General features: G+C 45.5%; 1 protein-coding gene across 3 annotated transcripts in view; it reads left to right on the forward strand.

The window, feature by feature from the left end:
* Positions 1-2,024: 2,024 nt before the first annotated feature.
* GABRA3 (gamma-aminobutyric acid type A receptor alpha3 subunit) overlaps positions 2,025-12,680 on the forward strand; it is a 179,478-nt gene continuing 168,822 nt past the window's right edge. For 2 of the 3 annotated variants that reach the window (XM_019540285.1, XM_019540283.1), the window contains exon 1: positions 2,025-2,194. In XM_019540285.1, the coding sequence (XP_019395830.1) occupies positions 2,106-2,194 (89 nt within the window). In that variant the 5' untranslated portion in view covers positions 2,025-2,105. The remainder of the gene's footprint in view (positions 2,195-12,680) is intronic. The other variant, XM_019540286.1, reaches the window with a different exon arrangement.

A 12,680-nucleotide genomic window follows, 5' to 3' on the forward strand; every position in this document is an offset into this window, starting at 1 on the left:
AGGGAGGTGGGGGGATTTGGGTTGGTGTGGAGGGATGGGGGGGATGTGAGTCAGTGTGTGGGTAGGTGTGTGGGAACTGTGGGTGTGGAGGCTGCTTAGGAGGGATGGGTCCCTACATGAATGGTGCGTGCCCCCGGTGGCTGGTGGGGCACAGAGGTGCTGGTGGTGGCAATAAGCGGGGAGCTTCTGCAGACACCACTGGTGCTGTTGGTGGTGACAGCGGGGTGAGCACCTACTGGTGATTGGCAACCACCCACAGACGCTGCCGGCAGTGTTGGCAGCGGCCAGCAGTGATCGCTGACTGCCCTCAGACACTGCTGCCGGTGGGGGGGGTGGCAAGCAGCAACCACCCAAGGGCACTGCTGATAATGTTGGCAAAACCTTTTCTGAGGCCTGGAGATGAGCAGGGGAACAAGCAGGAGGCTGGAGAATGAGCAGGGGGCTTGAGACATCGGGGAACATCTCCAGGACATCTCCAGGGGCTCATCTGCAGCCTTCTACTCATTCTCCTGCTTGTCTCCAGCCTCCTGCTTGTTGTTCTGCTTGTCCAAGGCTGGAGATGAGCAGGAGAATGAGGAGGGGGCTGGAGATGCTCAAGAGGCTGTAGGCAAGCCACTGGAGATAAGCTGGAGACTTCCCCTGTGCTATCCAGCCTCCTGCTCCTTCTCCGTTACTGCTCGTGGGTGTGGGGGGACTGGGGCAGCAAATGGAAGGCTGGAGCAATGAATGGGAGGTAGGGGAACAAGTGGGGGAAGGTGGAATGAGCGGGGAGTGGGGGGAACGAAAGGGGGAATCAATGGGACCTGGGGGAATGAAAGGGAGATGGAGGGAATGAACGGGGAGTGGGGAAAGGAATGGGGAGTTCGGGACAGGAACAGGGGCTGGGGCCAGGCAGGGCCTCCCCCAAGGTCCCCTCCCCCCTCCTCCAGCCTCCCAACCCCCTACTTGTCTAACAAGAAGCACACCAGGTCCCTGGAGCTTGCACCGATGCCTCCCCAGCAAACAGCATGCTTCAGCATGGGGGAACGGGCCAACCACAGAAACACTCTGGCTGGCTACCAGAGTGTCTCTATGGAGGATCAAGCCCCTGGTTGCCTCAAGATATGGTCCAGGACTGTGACTTTTTCCTCCCAGGGTATTGTTTGACCCCTACAAATTTGCAGTGCAGGGAATATTTTTCTGTTCCCACACGTGCCTCTTGCAGCATCTGAAGGGGTTTGAGATGCTTGTCTGGACACGCCCAAAGAGCACATTTTAACATCTGTGGAAAGCAGCAGACTACTCCCAAGGTCAGGGATGTGCAAAGACTCTCTGGGGAGAATGGAGAAGTAGACACTGGCTGCTTTTCCTGCATAGACTTCTGCCCACCTTGCTTCAGAACTTACCTGGTACCTACTCCTCACTGTGCTGTTCAAAAGCAAATGGTAGTGGCTGCAGATTGGGGAAGCACCTATGTACCTCAGGGATAATTCCCGGGGTTGTCATATGATAATACTGAATCACATCCCTACACTTATATGGCGTCAGAGTGATGTGGAGTCTGGATTATTGAGTGAGGTGCTTATCTAAGTGGGTACTAGTGCAGGGGCTTACCACTCTGTACTTGGATGACAAATTTTAGGCACTTGAAATATTAGTCTGAGTGACTTCCCCAAAGCTACCAGAGAGGTGGTATTAGATCAGGGCGGGATCCCCTGCTGACTCTCTTTCATAGTCTACAACATGTTGCCTTTCACACTGCTGCACTGCCTCTCCTCATGACCCAAAATCTCACTGGTTGCTCAGCAAAGGGGCTGGCTTTTGTCATTTCCAATAATTCTGCTACCAGCAGTAGCATGGCTGGCAGTGTCCTTCATAGCCATAAACTGATACAGGGTTTCTGGGAAAAAAACAAAACAAAGAACTTGTAACCACATTGTATGCTTAATCCCATAGTCTGCTTCTGAATACCTGTATACAGAGGAGGGGAAAATTGTGACAAGCTTTCATCTTAGTAAGTAAAGTCCTCTTCTCTTTCTTTTTTCCCCTGTCTGTTCCAACCCCTTCCTGTCCTGTCAGGTCTCAGAGACTCTCCTGCTCCCAACTTCTGCATCTTGACGACCGACATGGCACTGACACTCCCAGGAACTGTTCCCCTCTGTATTGTCAGCCTTGGAATTCTACTTGTGGTGTGTGCGGTCCCTGCTGAAGCTGGGTAAGATGGCACAAAATCTTTAACAAAGCAGTAGGAGTCCCCTCTCACTTTGCTGGAAATAGTGCAATGTAAGGTTCCCACAGCCTAATCTCACTTCACTTGGAATATTCCAGCACAATCTGGAAGAAAGGCCACTCTGAGCTTTTCTTCGAGTAGTGCAGTATAAACTGAGAATTTGTTCACTTTCTTTCTGACCAAACCTTATGTATTTGTAATAGTCATGTGTCTTTAAGGCATGCTATATATGATAATCTTGAATATCTATCAGAATGATGAGGCAACCATCTTCCATCTTACTTCTCAATAGGTCTGCATACTTTTCTTATTCACATGAAATATTCCAGCAAACCAAAAATGTTCCTTACTTTCCTCACGATGTCTTGCACTGGGATGCCTCACTCCCTTGTAGCCATAGGTGACTGATTATATTAACATTATTTGAGCTGCTAGAGCTAGGGGTAGGTCAGCATTTTTATGACAAAAACCAGTTTTCTAACTTGGTTCATGCACAATCTACTCTTGGCTAAAGTTTTGCTCATATGAGGTCAAAGGGATCATATGAGTGATCCCTTTGCTTCCTTTACAAAATTGAGCAAGTTACATTGACTTAGCTGTGTAGCTGCCAGAAGTTAATAACTGGGAAAAAAAACCACTTTGATTTTTAGATGAAGCTCCCCAGTTTGGCTAATGATTCCTGGTCTTGGCTAGTACTGGTACTCTCTGCCCTTAGCCAGAAATCCACGATCTGGAACAGTATTAGCCGTGCTTGCTTTCTTGGATTTGTGCATTGATTCTGAGCAGAGAAAACAAACACCCATTTTTTCACAATTAGCCATCTGTAAAATCACATCACCCTGTAGTCCAGCATCAGCAGGGCCCTAGAAACATCTCCCAGGTAACTCTCTGTGGCTGCCATTCAGCATGTCAGGATGGATCCCTTTCCAGAAAAAGGGAGACCTGGCTTAGTCCATGTTGGAAAATGAGGTGAGTAAAATTCCCTGTGGTGATGTATCTACAAAATGTACTGTTACAATGTTGGATAGAGGCTTCCAAGAAGCATCTAGTACAGGCTTGTTCAACATATGGCCTGCGGGCCACCAGGCGGCCCGCCAAGCCATTTTCTGAGGTCTGCGGTGCTGCGACAGGAAACGAAAGTAAACACTGTTTACTTTCGTTCCCACCCGTTGTCCCTCCTCCAGCCCCTCAGCAGATTCCTAATGGCTGCTGAAGGGCTGGGGATGGGACAAGGTTCCCACACGCACCGCGTCAGCTTGATGTTGCCGATACGGTGTGACTCCTCCCCTCCCCCTTCATTTCATGGTGTCCCTTCCTCACCCCACCCCTCCCTTCCTCATTTGCATGCCAGCTCCTCCCCTCTCCCACACTGCAGGGTTTCCATTCCTAGCCCCACTCCTCCCTTCCTCATTTGCATGCCGGCCCCGCCCTGCGCCCGGCCCCGCTGGCCATGTGGGCTGGAGCAGGTCGCAGCGCAGCGGGGGGGTGGGCACAGGGGGCGTGGATGCTGGCTCAGAGGGATGCTGCGGCTGGGCCTGTGGAAGATCCTGCTGCTGCTGTGGCTGTCAGGGCCGGAAGCCAGTGCTGCTCCCACCTCCCTGCATCCCCCCACGCCTGCAGACATCATGCTGGGGATGGTGAGTTAGGGGCCCAGGGAAGACAGGGACCCCTGCCGCTTGGGCTCGGGCTCGGGCTACCCTGGGGGAGAAGGAGGAAGGGGGTGTGCCTGCATATCCTGCACCCCCCTGTAGAGTTCTCATCTGTCCCCCTGGCTGCTGAGCCCAGGCGTGCAGGTGTGGGAGCATCCTTGAGGCCGCCCAGGTGGCAGGGATGACATGGCGGGGTCAGGGGGCACCCCTTGACCCCTGTGCCCCCAGGCCACGGCCAGACTGGACAGGCCACATGAGTGCCCGCTTCTGCCAGCCCACTGGGTGATAAAAAGTTCATGATCTGGCTCCACATTCAAAAAGGTTGGACACCCCATATCTAGTACATACGTCTAGCAGAAGTATTCAGTTTCATGAATTTCTGTGTGGCCATCATATGTTCATTGACACTTAATCCATGTATATGCATGCCATATGCCTTCATTATCACAAAAATGTGCTCTCCACACATTTACATGTGTATGTGTGCACTGGTATACTTGCTTGCATTTATTTTTACATCTACAAGTTCATAGCCACATATAAATCTTAAAGAGTTCTTTCCAGAACCACCCATCCTAGACTTTAAACAATCACTGAACCTCACCAGCCAAATGGATCCAGACCATGCCAGGACAAGAAATGTAAAACCTCCCAACACATCTCAAATACTCTCACAATAACTACACCCCACAACAGAACCATCACCATTCCTGGATTACAGAAATATAATATAGCTCATCCAGTGCACTAAATGCTGTGATGAGAAATATGTAGGTGAAACCAAACAAAAACTGCATATCAGAATGAACACACACCAAAAATCCATCAGATACAAAAATACCTAATTACCTGTGAGTGCACATTTCTCACAAGACTAATACTCTCTCTCCAGTCTCTCAGTTCTAATCCTCAAAGGGAATTTACAAAATACCTTTTGTAGGTGAGCCAACAAACTTCATTTTATAAATGTACTGGATACAAAAATTCATGGACTAAATATAGACATTGGATTTATAATGCATTATAACTTACCTGCCATCCAGTAACCCCAGGTAACATCTCTACATTTTACCAGCTACATTTTATCACCAGGGCAACGTTTCCCACTTTCTCTCTGCATCTATCTGTCTCACACCTATTGTCTCCTACTGCTTCTGATCCTCACTACCATGCATTTTGCATTTTCACAGACCTGAATTTTGTATATTAGCTTCTATTCCACCATGGGAAACACGAAACACCAGCAGACTCTCCCTATGCCTAAAAAAGGGCGTTTGTACCCAAAAGCTTGCAAAGAACAATTTTTCCAACTGTTTAGTTAGTCTACTAAAAGATATCACATTTACTAGGGCTGTGCAAAGCTTCAGTCCCTCATTCAATTCAGTGGAGATTTGACCCAATCTGGTGGCTGAATCTCCAAATCTGAATCAAATCAGAGTACCCTTTAATCTCTCTGAATCGAATTGGAACTCTCCAATTCAATTTGGAAAGATTCAGAGATTCGGACATAGACACAGCTTTAAATGTTTTTTCTATATACCTCTAGGTAGCAGGGGCTCATGAGTGCTGAGATGCTGGGAAGCATGAAGTGTCCCACAGAAGGACAGGGTGGTCCCCAGCGCACTCAGCAGCAGACTCAGAAGTGGACCAGAAGCACTTCTGGTCCACTTCTGGGTCTGCCGGAGAGTGCTCGGGAGCGCTCCCCAGCACTCCCCTCCCACTTGGCGACTGGTGTCTCCTGGGTCTGGGGGGGCACTCAGGGTCCTCCTGTGGCTGATCATTGAGTCAGGGGGGTCCTGGGAGGCCTACCATTGCATTCCCCGGCAGAGCCGGAAGTGGATCAGAAGTACTTCTGGTCCACTTCTGGGTTTGCCACCAAGCATGTGGAGGCCCCCCTCCCACACACACACTCCTGCAGGATGCTCCATGTGCCCCAGCATCTCAGCATTCACAAGCCACACTGGTACCTTGAGGTATATAAAAACAACTTTTAAAGCTGTGTCTATTTTCAAATCACTGATTCTCCGAATTACCATCAAAACTTCAGATCTGGATTCAGCCAAATTGAATCAGAGACAGTGATCCGTATCAACGAACCAAATCACTGTCCCCAATTTGGGTCAAATCTGAATCAAATAGGGCCCACTTTGTACACCCCTAACAGTTTTCCAAAGAAACTTGTTACCCACATATACAATTGTATACCTGTATACAAGCCTACATGTATGTGTGCACTTTTCATGCCCACATGCAAGTATGTATGTACATAAGGTATAAGAAAATACCAGAGTGCACACACAAATAAAAGTGTGCACCCGTGTGCAAGCTGGCTATTTTCCTCAACACAGTTAAACCAACAAGCTGACAGGCTCCTTCTCAATGGCATCATACAAAATTCTCCTCCTCAAGCTGCCTGACTGTAATCATACCCCTTTTCTCTAAGCTGTGGTGAAAGGCTTGTGCTTTGTTCTTTGACATTGTAAATAGGGTTCTGAGGAATAGCCAGAATACTTGCTGAATAGCTACTTCTCAAACAGCAATATCTTGGCACTTTCATCACAATGATTACTGGTCCTTACGAGGTACAGTAAACTGCTTGTGTGAACTTTCATTTCATTTCCATTTTTTTCTTATGATAAAACCATCCATTTGTTTGTGCTGGGATATCATTGTAATAGAAAAGCTGACAGACTCGTGGTGATAAGGGCCGCAGCAAGGACTGCTATAATTTAAAGTGAGTCTGTGGGTGTGAACTCCATGTTCTCCTGTTTTCTCTGTTCTGGGTATCTGGATGTTCATTTGTCATGAAGTCCTCCTGCATTTTGCAGAAAAGAGTTGCTTAAGTGTGGGTGTGGAGCTATGTTCTAGGAGCCCTGCTGCACTGTGCTTGTTATCTAGGCAGTCTGTGGCTGGCATTTCTTCATGCTAATCCTCCCAGGAACTACACTAACCTTTGTTTTACCTGTGCTCATTACAGATACCGGTTCCCTTCTGGTGCACACAGAGGAAGTATTATCTTGTGGCCTTTGTTCTTCATCATAGGTCCAAATCTGACCCTATCTCATTCTGATCTTGTGCTACCCTGCAGAGCACTTCCACTTGTTACATGCACAGATCCTCCTCTCCCTGTACAGACTTGCCCTCACCTAACATTGTCATACTTTCTCCCTTGTCTCCATTTCAGAACCTGTTCCTTTCCAATCCAAGAAGGCAAGTTCCGAGAAATCTATGGTGCCCTCTTCCCCACCCTGTGCTCTGGCTGCAAAGTCAAAAGTTTGGCATGTAGACCTCATTTTCACTTCTCTCCTCCCTGAACCCCTCCTCTCGGTATGCTGCTTTCTTCACAGAATCTCTTAAGGAAGATGTAAATTTCACAGTATTCACGTCTGAGCCAAAATTTTGATCAAATAAAGCAAACCAAGTGCAAAATTAATCAAAGAGTTTTTTAGCAGTTCCTAATGGAGTACAGCCAGGAATCTCTTAAAAGTCTATCCTATCTCACCGAATAATAAATTTTAAACAGCTTCTTTTAAAAAACCATACATGATTGCTAGCTCTTATTAGCATGTTATATATCCATAAGTTATAGGAAGACTGAGCACACCAGCAGACATTGATAGATATGGTTAGGAGACATGGTTATATACACATTATTGAATGCTGGTGTAATTGATTATCCACTTATTAATGCAGCCATTTACTATAGATGATAAAAATCAGAACTTTTGTCCTACAGACAATTCAGAAATTTTTGAATTTGTTTTTCCCCCCAAATCCAGACAAAAAAACCTAAATAAAATCTCTTTGTGGAATGGAAGCCTCCACAAGCTTCATTTTGACCTTTCTGATAAAACCAAACTGTGTTGACAATTCTGAATTATATGTTTAATCCCTTTTGGTTGGAATTTGCTTGGCTGATACCTTTAGAGCTGCTGTGGTGGTTATAGAAACTGTAGGTTAAGTGCCTGACTCTCACTCTCCTCTTTGGGCTGGGCATCCTGGCTGGATACTATTTCCCCTTATGGTTCAGGTTGGTCCAAGGACAGTGAAAACAGTGAGGAACTATGGGAGATGCAGTCCAATTAGGGATTTCAGCTGTTAGAAGGGAACAGGAGCAAAATATACCTCAACGATACATTCCCAGGATGACTGCAATAGATCAAAGAGATATGGATTAATAGCACACTGATTTCAATTAAAATGCTCCAGGTAGGGTCAACAAATGCAAGTGCTTTATTTGAGTTAACCTGAACATTTTTGGTTTTGATTTTCCAATACAAACCCCCCACCCCTGAAAAAATATGCAGTAAAAAAATACTGGCTTTTGCAGAAGCTGAATTTTCTATTGAAAAAGCCAGTATCATTTTGTCACCACTGAGTAACTGTAAAAATACCTGTAACATGGGCCATGGACAGACAAACCAATTTATAAAGTTATAAGGGGAGTGACTTCTCACCTCAGCTGCTCCATGGTAATTGTTCCATTTGTTTATTCCTGTTGCATGCTAACTGGAAGTTAAACCACGGCAGCTTACTTCTGCATGGACCACCACACTGAATAATGGGTCTCAGATATGTTCAGTGCTTCTTTCTTCACTCATTATTTTCTATTTTTTTACCTGAAATCTTTATTTCCCGGCTCAGGCTTGGAACATCAAAATACGACAATTCTGTTTCTGGCAGAACTGTGGCAAGAAAAACTGTTTTTATGAGATTTTAGAGCCCACCAAAACCAACAGATCTGCCTAGTCTGACTGAGAATTACTAAGCCTAAAGATGGCTGAGAGGATCCTCTCAACCTTGTCTGTCCTGTCACTATCCAGTTTACCAGTGGTATTATCTGAGCTGGTAATAGTGTGAACTAAATTAGCCTATTTTAATGCTCATTAAAGGGTCTCTGAAAAAAACATACTATTTCATTAATGCACATTAAAATAGGCTAATGCTCATTAAGCATCACTTAAAAACCATGCTCTATAGTTAATGTGTATTAAGACCGGCTAATGCGCATTTTCCCACTACCTCACAATGGAATTAACATGCATTAATGTGCCTTTTCTAATGTGCATTCAGTACCTCTGGGCAGTTTTACACATGCTCTGGGGTGGCTCCAAGAGCCACACCAATTCTAATTAAAGCACTGCTGCATCTCAAGTTCATTCAAAGAGCTTTAGTTCAAGTGCCCCTACCACCATTTTTAAGTGCAGGGACACTGATACATGAGACACAGGAGGCTGCTGGAGTGCAGTAATTGCCACGCTCCAGCAGACTTGGTTAATAATGTCGGCTCTGACAGGTTGAAATTACAGTGCATTGGAGCAACCTCTGCACTCATGTACAGGCGCCCTCCAAAGTGAGGTCCTAAATTAATGCACATTAGGCTCCACTAATGCACAGTGCCATATTTGCATACTTTTTTAGTGATGCTTAATGCACAGTAGACTATTTTACTGTGCATTAGTGTAACGTCATGGTTTCTTATGTGATACTTTAATGCACAGTTAAATAATCTACTGTGCATTAAAGCACATGTGTAGAGGTGCCCCGGGGGCCTTTGTACACGTTTGCACTGGCACATACATTTGTATAAACTGCAAAATACATGTCAGCACTGAGAAAATGGCAGCGTGTCAGCGCTGAGAAAAATCAAAGGTACTTTAGTTCAAAAGCACACTGCCACAATTTTCTCAGTGCTGACGTGCATTTCACCATTTATACAAATGCACGTGATGGCATACCAGGCACGTCAGCTTGCGTGTGGAGAAGACTCAATTAATCAAGTCTGCTCCAATGCACCAGATCTCCAGATCATCAGAGCAGACAAAGGTACATATATAAATGCCCAGAGGTATTAGATTTAATGCACATTAATGAATGCACATTAATGCGTGTGTAGACATGCTCAGTGATACCAAGGTGGTGGACTCAACCAGTATGCTTAGCGAGACTCAGAAAGATAAATGCATGGGGCATGTGACAGGCCAGAATGGAGTCCCACACAAGAATGCTGGGAGCTTCTAAATTCTGCTACTGCTTTATGAAAAGAAGTATAATGAAGGAAGAGGGCATTTAGTAATGCTGTTTTCCATCATGGTTTCTGCACCACAAAGGGAAGCTGCACTTCCCACAAATTAACTCTAAGACTAGGGACAGACTATAGACATAAACCAGTTTAAGTGATCAGAAACTGGTTTAAACCTGTAACAGAACAGATGTTCAGTGCACATAAACCAGTTTGAAAATGGCTGAAATTGATTTGAGATAACCCTGGTTGAATGTAGTATCAGACTTAACTGATTTGGCTCAAACCAGTTTATGCAATGTCTGTCCCAGACTCCTTCCTGGTTTAAATTAAATCAGACTCCCCCAGCATCCCAGTATGCTGTCTGTGCTGGGCACGGCTCTCTGCTCCACACCAGGACTGGCCCTCCCCCTGCTCCCCGGCAGCAGCTCCAGCAGTCTCTGCACGCATCTGCCTGGCTTCTGCTCCCCGCCTCCCCTCCCCACTCTCTGCTAGGCAGGCATTCCCCTTCCCTCACAACCCCCGCCCCGTCCCTCACAGACATCTCAGAGAATTAACTAGCAGACCACATGCTGGCTGCCTCTGAGCTGTGTCACATGGGACAAAGGCAAAATCAACAGATATCTGGTAACATCTCTCTGTTTTCTTAATGGGGTGATAAACACTGAGTTAGGGGTGATAAACATTCCCTGCTGAGCTATTCAGGCAAGGGGGAACCTCTCCCTAATCAGAGCATCCTGCCTGGGCCAGGCCGCCTCAGCTCAGCAATGTGAAAGAAAAGGAGGGCCGCTCTAGCACCCCCTGGCTTCTAGCCTGAGCTGCTGCAGGCATGTGCCTGCATTTCTGGGATGCCTGCCTGGTTACAAACTGATTTAGCCTAGCCAGGTAAGACTTCAGTACACAATAAAGGACAAACCTTTTCCCCTCCTCCAACAATTAACTGAGGATGGGAATAGAATGCAAGTGATACAGAAAGATGAGGAAAGGTAGACAATAAAAAAAATGTAGCAGCTTTATTGCGTAGCTGCCCTACCCACCCCTTGAAAGGGGAACCCCATTCCAAGGGGTCTGGTTTGCAGATGCACCCATATCACTGACATCCCCTAGCTACCCGCGCTGGCATCTCTCCCATTTGCTTCATTCACTCATCTTAATCAAGCCACTGCTCCCAAGTCATTAATTTTTTTCTGTTTAGCAGTAACACATTGATTTGTCAGTGCTAGAATGCAGCCCATCTGATGAGGCTCCTGCAGCACTTCTAGCAATTCATCCACTAAACCAGCCATTCATCTCTGTGCCTTGTTGTGTTTCTTCATCCATCATGCTGCATGACCATGCTTCTAAATCTTCCCTCCATACCTTCCCTCCCCTCCACCCCCCCATTTCCTTGTTGCTTCTTGCAGTGTGGTTTCACTAGTGTCTTTTTCTGCCACCATCCTCCATGCATCTCTGCATCTTTCCAGTTTTTTTCTATCTGCTTTCTCTTTTATTTAATTTGCTCTCTATCCAGGTATTGGTCCTACTGATGATTCCTGCTGGGAAAAGCTATGATTATAATTATTGAGAATACGTTCCTGGGTGACATTATTAGTCTGTCTTTTCCACTGATGAGTGTCTAAGGGCTCAATGGCCTGGTTTTCCAAGCTGATGTCATGAAGAGTTCTAGGATCTCAGCACCACTGAAAATGATGCCCTTGGTTGGCATTAAAATGCACAATTTGAAGGTTTATCTATTTCAGGATTGCAGTTTTGCATTGAAAATCTTTTGAGATGAAGCTTGTTCGTGAGATTCAGTATTTTCTTTGATCCAGCTGATCAGAAAATACCATAAAAAGACTTCCTGAGGTATTTCAGCATTACTGCTTTGAATTGAAACAGGAAATCCAGAAGCAAGTGCAAATGAAATTTGATTTAAAAAAGGAAAATGCTCAACAACAAAAAAAATCACTTTCACATTTTAAATGAAAACTCAGTGACTCTTATAGCCAAAGCACTTTGCTTATTTCCAGTTCTCAGCAGTCCACCTTCTTGGAGTTGATTGCCTCTATAGAAAAGTTCTTCTGCAGTATGCATTATTCATGTCATACTGGGAGAAACCAGAAATGGAGTTACCATGTGGTCCCCAAAACCACTGCTCCTAAAACATCCTCCATTAGGGGTGCTAGGAGATTCAAGGACGAGGGAAGATGATCCTAACTGTTAGACCTCGACTCCATGCAATGCCCAATGACTAGGGAGACAATAGACCAATGCCATCACACATCACCTGCACACATTGCTCATCAACAGCTTTATTCAAAATGGGAACAGCTTTGGACTAGCTCCAACAAACCGGGGAGCTGCAGTGAACATTATTTTTTTTTCCATATTTATACACCTTGGTTTATGCTTATTAACGTTTATCCCACCTTTGTCTCTCCTTTGTTCCACCCTTAGTCATTCCCATTTTAAGCTCTGCCTCTGTTTACTGTTTACTTCATTAGCATGGAATTACCTATGCATTTCACTTATTTACATATCTTTTTGCTATGAGCACATGCTTAAGACCCTGGCGCCTCTTTTTCAGTCATTTGGGTGGACTTCAAACAAAGCCTGGAAGCTTCTGGAGGCTTCTTTATCAATCACCATTCACATTTTCATATATGTTTATCTTGGATTCTGTTACCAGTTACATATTGTCTTTTACATTCCAGTCTGTTTTTCAATACCATGTTGTACCATCTCCACATTCCTAAGACTTCACCTCATTTACAGCATGCAGATTTACACAGACTCACTTGCTGCTTTTTTCAGAAAATGG

The sequence above is a fragment of the Crocodylus porosus genome, unplaced genomic scaffold (genome assembly GCF_001723895.1).
Source record: "Crocodylus porosus isolate Cpor-Errol unplaced genomic scaffold, CroPor_comp1, whole genome shotgun sequence".
Lineage (NCBI taxonomy): Eukaryota > Metazoa > Chordata > Crocodylia > Crocodylidae > Crocodylus > Crocodylus porosus.